This window comes from Scyliorhinus torazame, chromosome 18, assembly GCF_047496885.1.
Source record: "Scyliorhinus torazame isolate Kashiwa2021f chromosome 18, sScyTor2.1, whole genome shotgun sequence".
In the NCBI taxonomy this organism is placed as follows: domain Eukaryota; kingdom Metazoa; phylum Chordata; class Chondrichthyes; order Carcharhiniformes; family Scyliorhinidae; genus Scyliorhinus; species Scyliorhinus torazame.
The window spans coordinates 125,039,303-125,057,830 of NC_092724.1; the positions used below are offsets into that span (position 1 = coordinate 125,039,303).

At 44.9% G+C, this 18,528-nt stretch overlaps 1 protein-coding gene across 5 annotated transcripts in view; it reads left to right on the forward strand.

Annotated features, from left to right (window-relative positions):
- The window catches only part of LOC140395489 (septin-9-like), a 397,275-nt gene that overhangs the window by 230,949 nt on the left and 147,798 nt on the right, over positions 1 to 18,528 (forward strand). For 4 of the 5 annotated variants that reach the window (XM_072483289.1, XM_072483292.1, XM_072483288.1 and 1 more), the window contains one exon: positions 4,373 to 5,020. The exons of the other annotated variant lie outside the window; for it this stretch is intronic. In XM_072483289.1, the coding sequence (XP_072339390.1) occupies positions 4,373 to 5,020 (648 nt within the window). The remainder of the gene's footprint in view (positions 1 to 4,372; positions 5,021 to 18,528) is intronic. 5 annotated transcript variants of the gene reach the window in all.

Below are 18,528 nucleotides of genomic sequence, written 5' to 3' on the forward strand. Positions count from 1 at the left end.
ACTTTTTAAAAAATAAATTTGGTGTACCCAATTAATTTTTTCCAATTAAGGGGCAATTTAGCGTGGCCAATCCACCTAGCCTGCACATCTTTGGGTTGTGGGGGCGAAACGCACGCAAACACAGGAGAATGGGAAACTCCACACGGACAGTGACCCAGAGCCGGGATCGAACCTGGGACCTCAGCGCCGTTGGGCAGCAGGGCTAACCCACTGCGCCACCGTGCTGCCCCTACACCCCCGCTTCCTTGGGGGACTGCTCTAACAAAGTAATAACTACCATTCTTTCCGTCAGTCGGAAATATAAGGTGAAGAACATTATTTTACAGCAGGAACATTGTCAGTGAATAAATTCAGATTTCCATTGGCCAATGCAAAATGAAATGGTGACTATGATCAAAGGAGCAGGTTAAAATTTCCCGAGAAACACACCAACCAAAACAAATATTTAGAACTTCATTTTTACAGGTAGTGATGAGGACAGGTCCTCTTCCCTTTTGATAGGACACAAGACTGATTGAAAATTCAAAATCTTTAGAAATATAAATAAAAAGTGAACTTCATGGTTATGCTGGCAGTGGGCAGCTGAAGTAAAACAAGTGCTTGTTGCCGATACAGTTGAAACCTTGGTGAGGGATTGTACTAAAACTTCAATTTTGAAAAGGCACAAGATTCAGTGAAATGCAGCCATTGCGGTTATTCCTGGGTGAGACTGGTTTTATTGACCTCTCGAAACAACTGAACTCCAGGTGAAGAATGTTCGTAAGATTGCCGTGTAAAGCTGACCTTGTGGAAGCTTTGCTGATAATACCCAGGAAATGTTGCATTATATGGCATCACCTAGAAGGGCAGATGTAATTTCTGTGACCAGGGTTTCCCCATACCCCACCATTAGAATACTAATTCATTAAGACCAATAACTTGGGAGTATGACACGGCAGCACAGCGGTTAGCACTGCTGCCTCAGTGCCAAATACCCAGGTTCGATTCTGACCTTGGGTGATTGTCTGTGTGGCGTCTGCACATTCTCTCCCTGTCTGCGTGGGCTTCCTCCAGGTGTTCCGGTTTCCTTCCACAGTCCAAATATGTGCAGGTTAGGTGGATTGGCCATGCAAAATTTCCCCTTAATGTCCAAACGTTAGGTGGGGTTACGGGATGGGGCATGGGAATGGGCCTGGGGTCAGTGCCGACTCTATGGGCCGAATGGCCTCCTTTTGCAGTAGGTATTCTGTGATGTGAAAAATCCGTTCTTTTTTTGATCCAAGCCTCAATGTATCCAGTTATCCCAGTACTTTGGTTGAGATTGCATGCAAAAGGGCCCTCCAGCACTGAGAACAGAGGAGAAGAAGGGCAGGTGCCACTTTGGGCGGTCCTTAGGTTTTTACTTGTCGATGATTACTGGCTCTGTCTTTGGAGAAGGATGACCCAAGTCCAACACCCCTCACTGAAGTTTCACGGCTCTCTCTGCAAAAAGGCTTGTCTCTTCAAAATTCTTTTATTTCAAAAAGCCAGACTTCTTGGGTCTGCAGCGCACTGCAAGGTGGGCCCCACATCCATCCTGTAGAAGGCAAGTTATGCCTTACCTCCTGGATTTCCAGGCAAAAAAGTAAGTCTCAACTGAGCCGAAGGAGTTGTGGGACAGGACTCTCCAAGCCTCCGCGCGTAAAGCGTGATCGGTGCGTGGACGGAGAAATTCGGCGCGACGCCGCTCCCGTGATTCTCCAGCCCCCGGAGAATCGCCGTGAATCGCGCGCACGCGGTCTATGGGGCGCGGGTAACGGGCCATTGACAGAGGCCCCCGTGGCGATTTTCCAAGTGTAACTGGCCGAGTTCTCGACGGCGTGGATCTCTCATGGTCCCATCCGTTGGGAACTCGGCGTGGCGGCTGCGGACTCGGTCTGCGGCCGCCCCGGTGGGGAGAGGGGGAATCCTTCACCTGGGGCAGGGGGCGAGGGGGGGGGGGGGGGGCAGAGGTCACAGACGGCCAGGCTATCGATCGGGGACCACCAATCCGCGGGCGTGCGCGATCTCGGGGAGGGGGGCCTATTGTTTTGGTGCCGGTCCGCGGTGTGGGTCCGCCATGTCGCACGGGGTGGCTGACGCAGGCCGCCGCGGTGTGCATGCGCGGACCCCCAACTGGAAGTGCAGGGCCCCGTATCGGCAGCCGGAGAGCTGCGAGGAGCACTCCGGGACCTTGCAAGCCCCCTACAGGTTGGAGAATCACTCTGGACTTTCTTCAGGAAAGTGCAGTGTGATTCGCCCGCGATTTCACGCTGGAGTGGGGGCATAGCCCAATTATTGGAGAATCCCGCCCAGGGTGTCGCAGAGAAAGTTTCCATCTTCTGGCTGCCATGTCATTTGTTTCACGAGGGTCAGACAAGAGGTTCTGCCCCTTCCAAGACAACCAGGAAACTGTTGGTGGGTCAGGGACTTCGTGAAACTAGGTCTCTGCCGTATGCCTGGGGGTCGTGGTGGGACACTTTCGGGTCCTAATCTTGGGACAAGTGGAATATAAAGTGCTAGATTCACTGTTTTGGAGGTGAAGTGCAAACGCCGGTGTGGGAACTGTGGCGTTTTGCGACGGTAAATTTGGCGACTGGTGAGGGGCTAGCAGCTGCACCGAGTAAAACTCCCGGCTCCCAGGATATAAATGCCTGGAGAATGGCTGGGTCCGTGGCCACGCATGCGCACGGCGATGGCCTGCAGCGGTTGCGCCGTAAAATATGGTGCTGGCCATGCGTGGACCTGACCGTGGACCTGACGTGCCAAATAGTCACCCCTTGGCCACCCCCCACCAGTCCCCCCACTGTGGTGGCGCTGGACACAGTCCGCAGCTGCCACGCTGGATTCCCAACCGCTGAAACCACACGTGTCCTGCGTAGTTGGGAACTCGGCCCATTGGGGGCGGAGCATCGGGGAGGGCCTTCAGGTGATTACAAAATCGGCGTCGAGGAATAGTGAATCCCGCCCGAAGTGATTTTACATTTTGTTGGTTTATTATTAAAAAATACATACAGTTTTCCATTGTCCATTGCTTTGTAATACAAAGAATATGCAATAATTGTTCTTGTCCTTTCTTTTCTAAACTCAGTCTGCTAGAGGATATGGAGCAGGCTGAGTGAGTAAAGCATTCTTGGGTGGGTGTTAGAACCCTGAAACATATGGGAACGTGAAGGAGTAAATACATTTATGTCTAAAGTAGTTGCTCACACCTTCACCTTTCAACTAGAAACATTATGGAAAATAAATATTGACGTATCAACACGAATTCTTCCAGTGATAGTAATTCATGACCTTCAACAGCTTGTAAATGTGATGGGATAATGCACAACAGTGCATATGTCGTAATGAAGGGAATGTAGCCTGATTGAGCGGCTGAAAAGGGATAATAATCATTGCCTGATTTCTGTTTACTTCTCGTACAAGTCTCTCGGTATTTCAGAATAAATCTGACATTTTCATGAAAACTGCAAAATCCAGTTCATTTAGAGTGAAATGTCATAGTTTTAAGATGGCAGTCACTTTTATGGATTGATATGAAATTGTCTATTGAATTTCCTGTCATGAGTTTTTTTTAAAAATTAGCTGAATTTGAATGATCGCTCTTTCAAAAGTCTCGAGGTCAATAATGTATTTGTCTCTTCAGTTTGAAGCTTGGAATTTAGTCCTCTCTCTGTAAAGGCCAAAAGAAGCCTTTATGAAATGGATTTGATGGGCGCGATTTCATGGAAATGAAACAGAGTCCTATGTCGAGCGTGTTTAACCGGGTGTTTCCCGGCACTGACAGCATTGAGAATGACCCCTGTATTAAATGGGACTCTGCTTCCTTTCATGGCATCAACGAGGAACACTTCGCTGAGTCTGCACATAGTCCGATTTCTTGCTCTAATGGGTTTCGCTCGCCAGTGCAGGAAGAGATCGGAGCACCATTTTTAAACGGCACCCCGATGTCCGGACCCCCTGCTTCTCCGTCGCCCCAAACTCACCTATAAGGGGGTCCTGGCACCCCACCTCATAAAGGCAGGGCACCCCCAGGCCTGGTCCCTGGCACTGCCAGCCTGGCACCCGGGCAGTGTCCCTACCAGCCTGAGTGCCACATGGGAACCCTGGCAGTGCCGCCAATCTGGCAAAATTTGTCCCGATTTTAGTTCTGTGTACGGGGGTGGGTTCTGAATGAGTTGAAATTGCACCCATTTTGTCTGAGCCATGACCAGGAGTCATTACTCTTGATTTGTCCAGGAATCTGGTGGAATGACTAATTTGAAATTTAAACTGCAATTGAATTGGCAGGAGAGTCTGCCAAATTATGGAATAATGTTTATATGGTGCATGTCAAAAAATAATTTGGTCAATTGGTGTTTTTTTTCACTTGCAGCTTTGAAGAGATCATTTGAGGTCGAGGAAGTTGACCAGCCACCAAATCCCTCTGTTCCAACCAGACGGGTTCCAACTCCTCTGCTGAGACCAACACAATCATCTGGACACCGATATCAAGATTTGGGGGCAAAGTTTACGGATCCAACTTTGAAACAAGCAGAAGCACCTAACGCCAAGTCACCAAAGTCATCCGTCAAGAGAATTGAAATTACAGGACCTAAGCACCCAGAGCCTGTTTCGCGAAGAGCAGAAATTTCTATCGACCTTTCTTCAAAACAAGTAGAAGCTGCAAGTCATGGCGCACCAAAAATTGGCCTTAAAAGAGCAGAATTGCTGGGCCACAAGCCCCCAGAAATGATGCCCAGGAGAACAGAAATTTCTGGAACAAAACTACAGGAAAGCTCCTCAAGAAGATTGGAAACTACAGGATCCAAGCTCACTGAATCCATTCCGAGAAAAACAGAAAGTTTTGGACCTTCCCTGACAGAGATATCTCCAAAGAAGGTGGAGATTCAAACACCAAAGCATCAGGAAACCCCAGCTAAACAGATGGAAAATTCAGTGTCCCCCCACATTAACTACCAGCAGCAACAGGAAGTGCAACTAGACAGAGCAGTCAGTGAAACCAAAGTCAAGAGTCAGAACAGTGAGTAAAAGTTTATCGTGTTTTACTGCTCAAGAAAGTCAAATCTTTCCTATCGATGTATGCTTTGATTTCAAGAAAGCAATTTATCATTCTAGTTAACATTTATATAAATTGGGTAAATTCGAATAGCTTAAATTTTTTGAGCCTTTCTTCGAATTGTTAACGCATAATCAGATAAGCGTCAGGGGTTTTTAAGTGATTCTGTGGCATTAACGGATGTTAATTGACGATGTTTGAATATTTCCACTGAACAGTAGCAACAGCGTTGCACAAAATTATCGTTGTTTCCTTAAAAGCTTAAAAGGTACCAAGTTACTATTGTCTTATTTTTAGAAAAAACTCTAAATTATATTGAAAGAGATTTATGATTAACATTTGGGCATAATTGCTATAATGGTTTGAAAAGCTGTAATTCTATTGTAGCTGTGTTCTGTGAGTGGGATGTTGGCTGTAACTCTTTCCATACTGTTTTAAATGTGTCGATTTCAATAACTTGCAGATCATGGGGACCCATGTGATGCAAACCCTTCGTACGGTTTTGCTCTTGGGGAGTTGAAGTAGACTTGAGCAACCGAAGAAGGGTTTATGCTTTTCAGAGTTTGTACAGATTCTGCTTTTTTGAAGCAGCTCATTTTAAGCCTTGCATGTGACAGTTCAGAAAATATTTATTCAGCTTGACGACGAAGGGGGCAAACAGAGGGAAAGAGTGTATTTTAGTCATGGGTTGCAAATTCTTCCATGGTTTTGCTCCTCCCCTATCTCTGTAATCCTCTCCAGCTCCACAAACCTCGGATACCTACCCTCCTCTAACTGTGGCCTTCTTGAATTCCCTCCCTACTTCTCTCGCGTCTTTTAAGATCTATCTCCCTGACCATTTAAGATCTACCTCCTTGACAAACGCAATTGGCCCTATTATTGCCTGAAGAGACTTGGAGTCTAATTTTCTATTACAATGCCCCTGCCTTTGAATGTGTTATATTAAAGACTCGATACGAATACAAGTTGTTGTTGTGGTTTCTTCCATTGCTGAATCCACGTGTGCTCCATGTGTTGTCGTGTAATGTATTGTGGTGTCTGCAATGAGCATAGTTGCACCAGTTGCATCAACCATTGTTTCATCCACCTTTTTAAGAGTGTAAATTTAAAGTGTGGAACATTTCACATTGTGTACTTGCTTGAACAAATTTCTCATCATTTGGGGTTATAGTCATACAAGGGCTAACAGAATGTGTTCGAGCTCACAAATGCCAGTTTAAAAGCAAAGGAAGTAGTCGCCAGCAGTCTGCTGAGTGCTCCACTTTACAAAACCACAACACCTCCAATATTAACCGATAAACCCTCTTCCTGTGAAACAGTCAAATAAGCTATATCTCTTCAGTCCTCACGTTGTCAGTTCAAGTTAATTCAGCCGAAGCAAAATGGAAGAAGAAATGCATCCCAAAATGTATTGATTGATCAATTCTACGTAACTATTTATTTGTAAAAATTGTAGATAGGAGCTATGTGTGGCTTTGCCAAGTAAAAATCTTCAAAATGTTGAGTGGAGTTTTCACCTTGCAAATGTTTTGGCATACTGTGTTGCAGAGTGATGCGAGATAGTTAATGCATCTAATTCTCTGCATGATCTTGGCTCATTTGTCTGCAAGCAATGCCAGGGCAAGGATAAATGCCAGGGCAAGGATAAATGCTCGTCCAAAGTTTGAATAAAAATTGCCCGGCCTCTCTCTCACTGACGAGCATCCAGAGTGGGTGTGACAGAACCATTAAATAGATTGCCTGAATCCACGTTCCTATTGTTGCTAAATGTTGCTCTCTTTTGTTGGCTCTGAATATGGAGGTCAATATGGTCGCCTTCCTTAATTCTAATTACGTTTGCTCTAGAGTGGCCAGGTATCTTTCGATACCGCCACAAGGTTCAAACCGAATACTGATCAAAGACTCGATACACCAATTAGCTAGTTCATAGTCAAATGCTTATTTATTTACACACAGTTAAATATACTCATGCACAAAACTCTACAGACTAAACTATCACTACTGCTAAAGCCTATACTTAGCTTCGGGCGCCCACTCAGTCAGAGAACCGAACAACGGCCATTGTTTCTGAGGCTGCTGGGGTGGAACTGGTACAGGGGAACAGCTAAAGTCGTCTGTCTGGTAGCGTGCGTTGACCTTGGACTAACCTGCTTCTGGTGCAGCTGGTGGACAGGTCTCTCCTTGGTGAGAGCCGGGTCCAAGAGAACGATTCTCTCTTGGGGGCTCCTTCTTATACCCAAAGGGGCTTCGCGCTCTTTTGGGCGGGCCTTGAACTTGGCCCCAATCAATTGGGCCATTTCTCGATCGTTCCAATAAAGGGGTGGGTGCCCTGATGGCTGGGCATGTCCTAGGTGGCCGTTGGCCTGCTTTGTTCGGATCTCCTCTGGCGCCGAGGTGTCTGCCTTAGTATCGGTTACTCAAATGTTACTCTTTTGTTCCCGGAGATGGGCCATTACTATGCTAATGGGCCTACAGGCTTGGTCTTGTCTGGGAGCTGCGGCTCCAATAAACAGATAAACCTGAACCTGCTTGTTTTCTCAGTATTGTCCATTTTCCCTGCAATCTTGGCAAAATGTCCATTTTGTAATCGGGAAGTGGCCATCCCAGATGGCTACACTATCCAGGGAGTGGTGTGGAAATGAAACATGCTGTCTCATTTGATATAGTATTGGAATCAAATGGGCCCTGGTCAGGTGGGGTGACCCAGTGTGCCTTGGCCCTGGCCTCTGGTGATCACCAACACCTAGACCATTGCAGCATTTTGTGCATTGTAGCAGATGAAACTCCTCTTGTCAGCTTTAACAGAAAAGTCATCAAGGGTATACAATAGGTTCTCCCACCTTGCCTCTCCAGCTCATTATCAGGAAACCTTTAGTGCCCCGTTTTTATTATCCACTGGGTTGAATTCTAGCTCTGACAAATGGGGTTAAAGCCTCCTCTCTTTTTCTTCAAAATTACTTTCTCGGTGCAACGTTCTGTTTTAATTGGCACTAAATTGTCCCAAGAAATATTGACTGGTGGTGAATTGTGCTTTCTTGGCGCCTGTTGAACCAAATAAGTTTCATTACTTCCAGTATAAGTTATACATGGGTATTGTGTGCTGAGGTTGGGTGTCAAAGTAGCAGAAGTATTCTATTTTTCAGTCATTTTCTTCACCTTGAGTCCTACCTCCCTCGTGTCCCATGACCCTCTGCAGAAAATCAAATTCAAGAACGAATAAGGTCGCTGTGTGGAGAAAGGGAGCATTTTTCAAGCGACGGTAGCGTGGTGGTTACCTCACCTTTAACCAAAGGTTGGAAATCTAACTCTCGCCGTGGCAAATTGTGACATTCAATTCAATAAATTGAGTGATTTGTCAACAGTGAGTGGAAAAAGATTGTTTTAAAACCGGTTTGCAGGAGTTTTTCAGGGAAGACAATGTGGCCACGCTGTGCCCAGTTTGGCCTACATATGACTACAGTACCACATTAGGGAATGGATTTTCCCTGCAGGCGTCTGAACCCCATCATCAAGCTCAAATTGGGCTTAGAAGCCCACACTGTGGGTGTGTGTGTGTGAGGGTGTGTGTGTCTGTGTGAGGGGAGGTGGGGAGGAGAGCGTAAGGGGGGGGGAGGGAAGGTCACTTATTGTGACATTCCCCACGACAGCCAATTAATGTTAAGGGTGGCGGGCGGCCTCGCTAAACTGGAGGGCCAATTTGAGACCGCTGAGACACAACTGTCGGGGTGGGAACCCCTCTACAGGACAGCTGGCGCCGCCTTCTGTACCCAGGGTGGCTGCCTCCAGACAGCGGAGTTATCCTGGAGGCTGACTGAAAAATCCCAGCGTTGACTGGCTTTCAGTTGGCCTTAAAAGTGGCTGCTAACTGACCTGTGCGAGTATCCAGTCCAGCCTCAGCAGGGAATATAGTCCAAGCCAGGATGAAGCTGGGGAACTGCCCGCTTCCATTCCTGGTTGGAGAGAGGGTTCAAACTCCAGCACTAAATGATTGCCATTCTTATCTCCTTTATGGCAACTAATCAGGAGCACTAAATTAAATCCTACTCTTGAAGCTACAGTTGGTGATGAGACATCAAACAAACTGTGATGCTTCTCTCTGGGTAAGCTAGAGAGGGCAGGAGGCCTGGAGATTGAACATCTAGCTGAATATTGTCAGCACAAATGTTACCAAAGCCAGCCGGATCAAAAATGCAATTTAATTTACCAGATTTTGTTTTAAAACAAAAGGACAACTAAAAGAAAACTCATTTATTTAAAAAGAAAATTATTCAAAGTGTTTTCAAAATATTTACAACCATCATCCATACAACTGTGTGCACTCATGACTACACTTGAAAGCTGACCTAGTATGTACACTCCAGTAACAGTGGCGATTATCCAGCTGAATCGCGCCTGGTGCATATCCTGCTATGTCGGGAGACTAGCGAGAGTGGCCCAAAACCAGATTCTCCTGGCTCTTGGTGTTCATCCACCTACCAAGACAATGTTAAGCCGGAAGGAATCACGACTGGCCTCCACCACCGGAGACCAGGCGTGATGGTCATGCCAGGTGGCTCTGAGGACATTGTACTCTCTGGGGTGACGGGGACACTGGCACTGCCAGGGTGGCACTGCCAGGGTGAAAGGAGGAATGGCTAGGCTGGCACTGCCACTGTGGTGGGGCCTGAAAGAGGTTGGGGCCTGAAGCAGGACATTTGGTGACACCCCATAGCGGGGCATTGCTCACCTGGGGCCTGGGGGAGGAGGGGGTTGATGCTGGCGAGGATGGGTGGGGGAAACAGGCGGAGGGGGTGGGGTGTGTGCTTCGCAAAGCCCTGATGGTGGCACGGGGAGGGGTGGAGAGCACTGAAACCGGTGATGTTGGTGAGGGGCTGCCTTTACTGGCACTTTGAGTTCGGGGGGGGCCCATTAAAAATGACACCCTCATCTCTATGAAGTCAGGCTTTCTGGTGTGTTTGTGCCCCACCCCTCCCAGTGCCGTGCTAAAGTGATCCCCTCCAAAATAAACTTTCCAAGTGTGGCTGGATTGCAATTATGGATCGCGCCAACCCATCCGCGGGAATCGCACTCCTTTTCCTTCCTGAGACCACACTTTAAAAATCTTTTGAGAGAATTGTGTCTATAGAATTTGTCCATTTTGCACAGCACTCAGTTAGACCAGGTCTACTCACTGACAGTTTGCATATGATCTGTCGTGACCATTCACATTTAAATGAGTGCCTTGTTCAGCTCCAGTATATAAAAGGTCAAAGATTCAAATGATTTGAAAACTTGTCACATGCAGGACATATTGTTTACAGACAACAGATGGAGGTTTTGCGTAGATCAGACCATCCACCAATCAAGCTTGACTGGTATCAATAAAGGGAAAAGCTGCACACAATAGAGATGCTTGTGTAGAAAACGTCATTTCCATTTTTGTTTTAAACACTTTGTGAGATCAGGAATTTGTTGGATCAGCAGTTTTTTATTGCCTCAGTAAATTTAATTGCAGTTCCTTTCGCATTTGTATTCTTATAAGAACATAAGAACTAGGAGCAGGAGTAGGCCATCTGGCCCCTTGAGCCTGCTCCACCATTCAATGAGATCATGGCTGATCTTTTGTGGACTCAGCTCCACTTTCCGGCCCGAACACCATAACCCTTAATCCCTTTATTCTTCAAAAAACTATCTATCTTTATCTTAAAAACATTTAATGAAGGAGCCTCAACTGCTTCACTGGGCAAGGAATTCCATAGATTCACAACCCTTTGGGTGAAGAAGTTCCGCCTAAACTCAGTCCTAAATCTACTTCCCCTTATTTTGAGGCTATGCCCCCTAGTTCTGCTTGCACCCGCCAGTGGAAACTACCTGCCCGCATCTATCCTATCTATTCCCTTCATAATTTTATATGTTTCCATAAGATCCCCCCCTCATCCTTCTAAATTCCAATGAGTGCAGTCCCAGTCTACTCAACCTCTCCTCGTAATTCAATCCCTTCAGCTCTGGGATTAACCTAGTGAATCTCCTCTGCACACCCTCCAGTGCCAGTACGTCCTTTCTCAAGTAAGGAGACCAAAACTGAACACACTACTCCAGGTGTGGCCTCACTAACACCTTATACAATTGCAGCATAACCTCCCTAGTCTTAAACTCCATCCCTCTAGCAATCAAGGACAACATTCCATTTGCCTTCTTAATCACCTGTTGCACCTATAAACCAACATTTTGCAACTCATGCACTAGCACACCCAGGTCTCTCTGCACAGCAGCATGTTTTAATATTTTATCATTTAAATAATAATCCCATTTGCTGTTATTCCTACCAAAATGGATAACCTCACATTTGTCAACATTGTATTCCATCTGCCAGACCCCAGCCCATTCACTTAGCCTATCCAAATTCCTCTGCAGACTTCCAGTATCCTCTGCACTTTTTGCTTTACCACTTATCATAGTGTCATCTGCAAACTTGGACACATTGCCCTTGGTCCCCAACTCCAAATCATCTATGTAAATTGTGAACAGTTGTGGGCCCAACACTGATCCCTGAGAGACACCACTAGCTACTGATTGCCAACCAGAGAAACACCCATTAATCCCCACTCTTTGCTTTCTATTAATTAACCAATCCTCTACTATTACTATTGCTATTACTTTCCCCTTAATGCCATGCATCTTTATCTTATGCAGCAACCTTTTGTGTGGCACCTTGTCAAAGGCTTTCTGGAAATCCAGATATACCACATCCATTGGCTCCCCGTTATCTACCGCACTGGTAATGCCCTCAAAGAATTCCACTAAATTAGTTAGGCACGACCTGCCCTTTATGAACCCATGCTACGTCTGCCCAAGGGGACAATTTCCATCCAGATGCCTCGCTATTTCTTCCTTGATGATAGATTACAGCATCTTCTCTACTAAAGAAGTTAAGCTCACTGGCCTATAATTACCCGCTTTCTGCCTACCTCCTTTTTTAAACAGTGGTGTCACGTTTGCTAATTTCCAATCCTCCGGGACCACCCCAGAGTCTAGTGAATTTTGGTAAATTATCACTAGTGCATTTGCAATTTCCCGAGCCATCTCTTTTGGCATTCTGTGATGCATTCCATCAGGGCCAGGAGACTTGTCTACCTTTAGCCCCATTAGCTTGCCCATCACTACTTCCTTGGTGATAACAATCCTCTCAAGGTCCTCACCTGTCATAGCCTCATTTTCATCAGTCACTGGCATGTTATTTGTGTCTTCCACTGTGAAGACCGACCCAAAAAACCTGTTCAGTTCCTCAGCCATTTCCTCACCTCCCATTATTAAATCTCCCTTCTCATCCTCTAAAGGACCACTATTTACCTTAGCCACTCTTTCTTGTTTTATATATTTGTAGAAACTTTTACTATCTTTTTATAATCTGAGCAAGTTTACTCTCATCTATCTTACTCTTCTTTATAGCTTTTTTAGTAGCTTTCTGTTGCCCCCTAAAGATTTCCCAGTCCTCTAGTCTCCCACTAATCTTTGCTACTTTGTATGCTTTTCCCTTCAATTTGATACTCTCCCTTATTTCCTTAGATATCCACGGTCGATTTTCCCTCTTTCTACCGTCCTTCCTTTTTGTTGGTATAAACCTTTGCTGAGCACTGTGAAAAATCGCTTGGAAGGTTCTCCACTGTTCCTCAACTGTTTCACCATAAAGTATTTGCTCCCAGTCTATCTTAGCTAGTTCTTCTCTCCTCCCATTGTAATCTCCTTTGTTTAAGCACAAAACACTAGTGTTTGATTTTACTTTCTCACCCTCCATCTGTATTTTAAATTCCACCAAACTGTGATCGCTCCTTCCGAGAGGATCCCTAACTATGAGATCCTGAATTAATCCTGTCTCATTACACAGACCAGATCTAGGACCGCTTGTTCCCTCGTAGGTTCCATTACATACTGTTCTAGGAAACTATCTCGGATACATTCTACAAACTCCTCCTCAAGGGACCAACCTGGTTAAACCAATCGACATGTAGATTAAAATCCCCCATGATAACTGCTGTACCATTTCTACATGCATCAGTTATTTCTTTGTTTATTGCCTGCCCCACCATAATGTTACTATTTGGTGGCCTATAGACTACTCCTATCAGTGAATTTTTTCGCCTTACTATTCCTGATTTCCACCCAAATGGATTCAACCTTATCCTCCATAGCACCGATGTCATCCCTTGCTGTTGCCCGGATGTCATCCTTAAATAACAGAGCTACACCACCTCCCTTACCATCCACTCTGTCCTTCCGAATAGTTTGACACGCTCGGATATTTAACTCCCAGTCGTGACCATCCTTTAACCATGTTTCACTAATGGCCACTAAATCATAGTTATTCACAATGATTTGCGCCATCAACACATTTACCTTATTCCGAATACTACGAGCATTCAGGTAAAGTACACTTATGTTGGCTTTTTTACCTCTGTTCTGAATCTTAACGCCTCGATCAGTAACCTCTCCTAAGTTATATTTCCTCTTAACCTTTCTCCTAATTTTCCTTGTCGTTGAACCCATATCGTCATGTAACAACCTGCCGTGCCGCTTACCACTAATGTTTTTACTTACAATTTTATTCCTTTTAGTATTCATGGTCCTATTCACTGAACTCCCCTCAGTCACTGTACCTTGTACTGTCACCCTTTTTGATTTTTGACTATGGCTTCTCTGCCTTACACTTTCCCCCTTACTGCCTTTTGTTTCTGTCCCTGTTTTACTACCTTCTAACTTCCTGCATCGGTTCCCATCCCCCTGCCACATTAGTTTAAACTCTCCTCAACAGCTCTAGCAAACAGTCCAGTTCCAGTCCTGCCCAGGTGCCCAGGTGCAGACCGTCCGGTTTGTACTGGTCCCACCTTCCCCAGAACCGGTTCCAGTGCCCCAGGAATTTGAATCCCTCCCTCTTGCACCATCTCTCGAGCCACGCATTCATCCTATCTATCCTGACATTCCTACTCTGATTAGCTTGTGGCACTGGTAACAATCCTGAGATTACTACCTTTTGAGGTCCTACTTTTTAGTTTAACTCCTAACTCCCTGAATTCAGCTTGTAGGACCTCATCCCATTTTTCACCTATGTCGTTGGTGCCTATGTGCACCACGACAGCTGGCTGTTCACCCTTCCCCCCCCCCCCCCCCCCTCCCCCCCAGAATGCCCTTCAGCCGCTCCGAGACATCCTTGACCCTTGCACCAGGGAGGCAACATACCATCCTGGAATCTCGATTGCGTCCACAGAACCGCCTGTCTATTCCCCTTACAATTCCCCTATCACTATAGCCCTGCCATTCTTCTCCCTGCCCAGCTGCGCTGCAGAGCCAGTCACGGTGCCATGAACCTGGCTGCTGCTGCCTTCCCCTGGTGAGCCAACTCCCTCAACAGTATCCAAAGCGGTATATCTGTTTTGCAGGGAGATGACCGCAGAGGACGCCTGCACTGCCTTCCTACTCTTGGTTTGTCTTTTGGTCACCCATTTCCTATCTCCCTCAGTACCTTTCACCTGCGGTGTGACCAACTCGCTAAACGTGCTATCCACGACGTCCTCAGCATCTCGGGTGCTCCAAAGTGAGTCCATCCGCAGCTCCAGAGCCGTCAAGCGGTCTAACAGGAGCTGCAACTGGACACACGTCTTGCACGTGAAGGAGCCAGGGACAGTGGACGTGCCAGTGCAGCAAAAGGGTTGAAGCGGAGAGGTGGGGTGGCGAAGGTGATCTAGTTCGCAAGCTTCTTAAATTAAATGATCAAACAATAGTCCTGTTATTGCACAGTGAAAGGATCCCCCTTATCTGTACTCTCCTTGAGAGAACACTATTTGAATACACTCCCTTTTCTAGCCAGCATTATAGTAGCCACAACTTATGGAAGACAATTATATTTGTGGGTTTTTCAAATGATAATAACTAACCTGTACAGCATCGAGTATGTACATCGCCATGTTTCTAGAAGCAGATGTTTCTTGCTTCTGGGGTTAACTTCTGAACAAGGTATTTGAAAATAATAATTTTGAGTGTATTTTCCCCATGCTGAGGGATGCATCCTGGATTCTAGCTGAAATATTGTGCAGGGAACTAGGTTTGAGAGGTGGACATTATATTCTATCACGAGTTAGTCAAATGGGTTGAGTGTTGCCTGAAATGCATTTTCTTGCTTACCATGGACGTTAGTCAGTTTGTACAAGAGGAGCAGCATTATATCTCATCAATATTTGAAGTATGCTGTGAACTATAATTACCTAATATATAAGACCTTGAATTGATGCAGGATTGCTTATCCTGAAAAGTGGTCAATCATTTGAACTTCCCTCAGTTGTGGCACAATTACTAAAATGCATTAAATGCTTCCTCGTGATGCAGTTAAATTTATCTTGGCAGACTCCCAGTTTGCATCTGCCTCAGGACAAAGTGTAATTCTTTGATTTCACTCGGCAAACTATCTCCAGTCACTATCTGCTACATATACAGAAGTATACGCAATAATATCTTTGGGGTGGCATGGTGGCGCAGTGGTTAACACTGCTGCCTCACAGTGCTGAGGACCCGGGTTCAATCCCAGCACTGGGTCACTGTCTGTGTGGAGTTTGCACATTCTCCCCTTGTCTGCGTGGGTCTCACCCCCACAACCCAAAGATGTGCAGGGTAAGCTAAATTGCCCCTTTAATGGAAAAAAAATGGTTAACAAAAAGGTAATGCAAAGATTGCCCAAGCCTGCCCTCGAATCAAGATGGTAAATTTGAAACTTGGCCTTTTGGATTTTTCAGGATCTGGGCCAAATTACATTTTGTCTAGTACCACACAGTAAGCCTTATTGTGTAAAATTAAATGTGTCTGATGTTCTAGTGCAAATCAGCCAATTAAACCCAAAATGGTGTACTTAATGTCTGATGCACTATCAATTACGATGAGACAAGAGTAGAGAGTAATTGAGGCTTTATTAAGCAGAGATGTGTGGCCTCCTGCAGCTGCTACCAGAAATGGGTGCAGCTCGGTGTGCACAAACATTTATACTCCACCTACTGGGCGGAGCCAGCAGGCAGGGATCTACCCCCGTACCTGTAGTACAGGAGCCTTACCGTATTACCTCTAATACAACTATTAAACAAACAGTGGTGACTACCACAATGTCTTCAGATTAAGTCTTGTTTTGTAGCAGAACCACCAAAACTATCTTCTGTTCAATCCCAGAAAGCCTCCAATCGACTCGCCAACATTTCCTCCTTAAAATTTAAACCTTTCGTTAATTAGTTTTAATGCGTTTTAAGTTTTGTAATTGATCCATAAGTTATGCATTTTCTGGTCTGGGTTAAAAAGAGTTAATATCCTTATGCTTTATGTTTAATTAACCCACATTGCATGCATCCTGAGCTTTGACTGCAGTAAGTAAATTCTCATCTAGATCACTCCCCAACAAATATAAAAATAACAAACTTCATTTTTCCTTGGCTGCGAAGCACCATTCCTCTCGTCTCTGTAGATTTAAAGCCGTTCATAGACTGGTTGCAGTCAAATTTTAAACATTTTCTTCTGCTCAAGTACATTCAATGCTGACTGAGGTGACAACGGATAGTATTGAAAACTAAAACATTTTTCCTTGGTTTACTTAGTGCACTGGAACTCCTAAAATTAGCATTTTATTTGCATTTATTTAATGCAAAATAGACTCTGGGAAGAAGAAAGGAGCTGCGATTATTAATGAGTTGACCAGGTATGGCTTCTCAACACCAGATGGTTTATAAAGGGGCCGCTTTTGAGATAAATAAGGAATTAGCTGCATAGAGAAGGTAAACTCAAAATAATATGTTCAGATGCTTTGGAGAGCCGGGGAGGGAGGCACAATCTGGGGCAGATGCTGGAAACACACTTTTTACAAAGACAGAATTTGCTAAAAGGAAGATGACAGGGCACTGAACTCATGACTGGATTACGTTCATATGATGGAAGGATGAGGTTGAAGGAGCTGATGAACGTCCACCAAAATCGTCTTATTCATTTTCAAAATAGAAGTGGAGTGAGTTTCATTGTACCACTTTTTTTGTAATAGTGATTTATTTAAGTACACATATTTAAATTTTCATAAAGAGCAACTTAAAGGGACCAATTTATGTGCAGCCTGCTTTCAGGTTGTTGCACGACCGAACATCTTAGAGCGAGCATTGTTTGTGTGACCTAAATACCGCTTGCTGGTATATTATAGTTGTAATTGTCAGAAGTTACAGTGAAAGCTTCCTCTGTGTGCTAAAATACCTGATGACCCGCATGAACTTTCTCTTGCTAAGTTGTAAAGGGCATTATAGAAGTTATTACCTGCTCTCCTTTCTCCCTTTAATTTACAAATGGTGGCAAGCTTTTCAGAGGTTCTCTCTGCTAGGTCTCTAAGCACAATTTGTAAACTAAAATGTATGTGACCAGCTGGGAAGGTAACCAATTTGCGACATAACTAAAAGAAGCAGAAAATCACAAGATGGCTTTCATGGAAATCCAACTAGTTCTCTTGCGGAGCATTTGGATCACAATCTTGAACAACAGTTTTAGCTTCTTGCCACTGGGATTTGGAAACTTGGTGACTGTAGCCAGACGGAAAACCACTGATGATAAAACCACAATTACCAGCTGGGCAGCCCAACCATATCATCAGACAAAGCAATTTTGAAACCAAATATGACATTTTTTTTCGAAGTGGGTTTGGATAAAGAGTTTGCATGTCCAATTTGAAAGCACTAACTATTGAATACCATAAAGGGAGAGGAATGAGAAGCCAAAAGGGGGACGATTGAGCAGCCAAAAATGATCTAATCCATGCAGGAAACAGAATTTCCAGATTTTTGGCAGCTCCTTGGAAAACAGTTCTACTTGAAAACCATACTTTACATTTCAAAAGCTGTTTGAACTATATTAATATGCTCTGACAAGATGTCAGTGGTATATTGGCTATAAAGCATGCTAGTAATATTTGAACTGTTCAGCATTCTTGATATATATCTATTTCTAACTTTAGCACTTTCTAGGCCGGCAGAAAACTGTGCAAAATGATTACAGCTATATTGTTTTACATGAGCTACTTTCCTCCAACTTAAAATACCAGGGAATATGTTTCTATATGATGTAGATGCGTTGTTTGTTTGATGTTCATCTGGTTTCAAATTCAGCTGTGGCTATTGCAATGTACTATCACCTGACTTTTACTCTGCCTCAACTCGTCTGCTGAAATCCTCACCAGGGCTTTTGTTAGTTTTATTCCAACGCCCTACTGGTTAGCCTCCCATCCTACATGAACTTGTGGTCATCCAAAACTGTCCCTATATTAAGTTGCACCTATTCCCATTTGCCTATGGCACTGTGCTTGCTGAGTTACACTGGTTCTTGGGCTGACAATGCCTTCATTTCAAAATGCTTATCCTTTGTTCTCAAATCCTTCGAGCTTCCCCCCTCCCTAACCCTGTAACCTTCTCCAGCCCAACAAAATCTGCACTCCT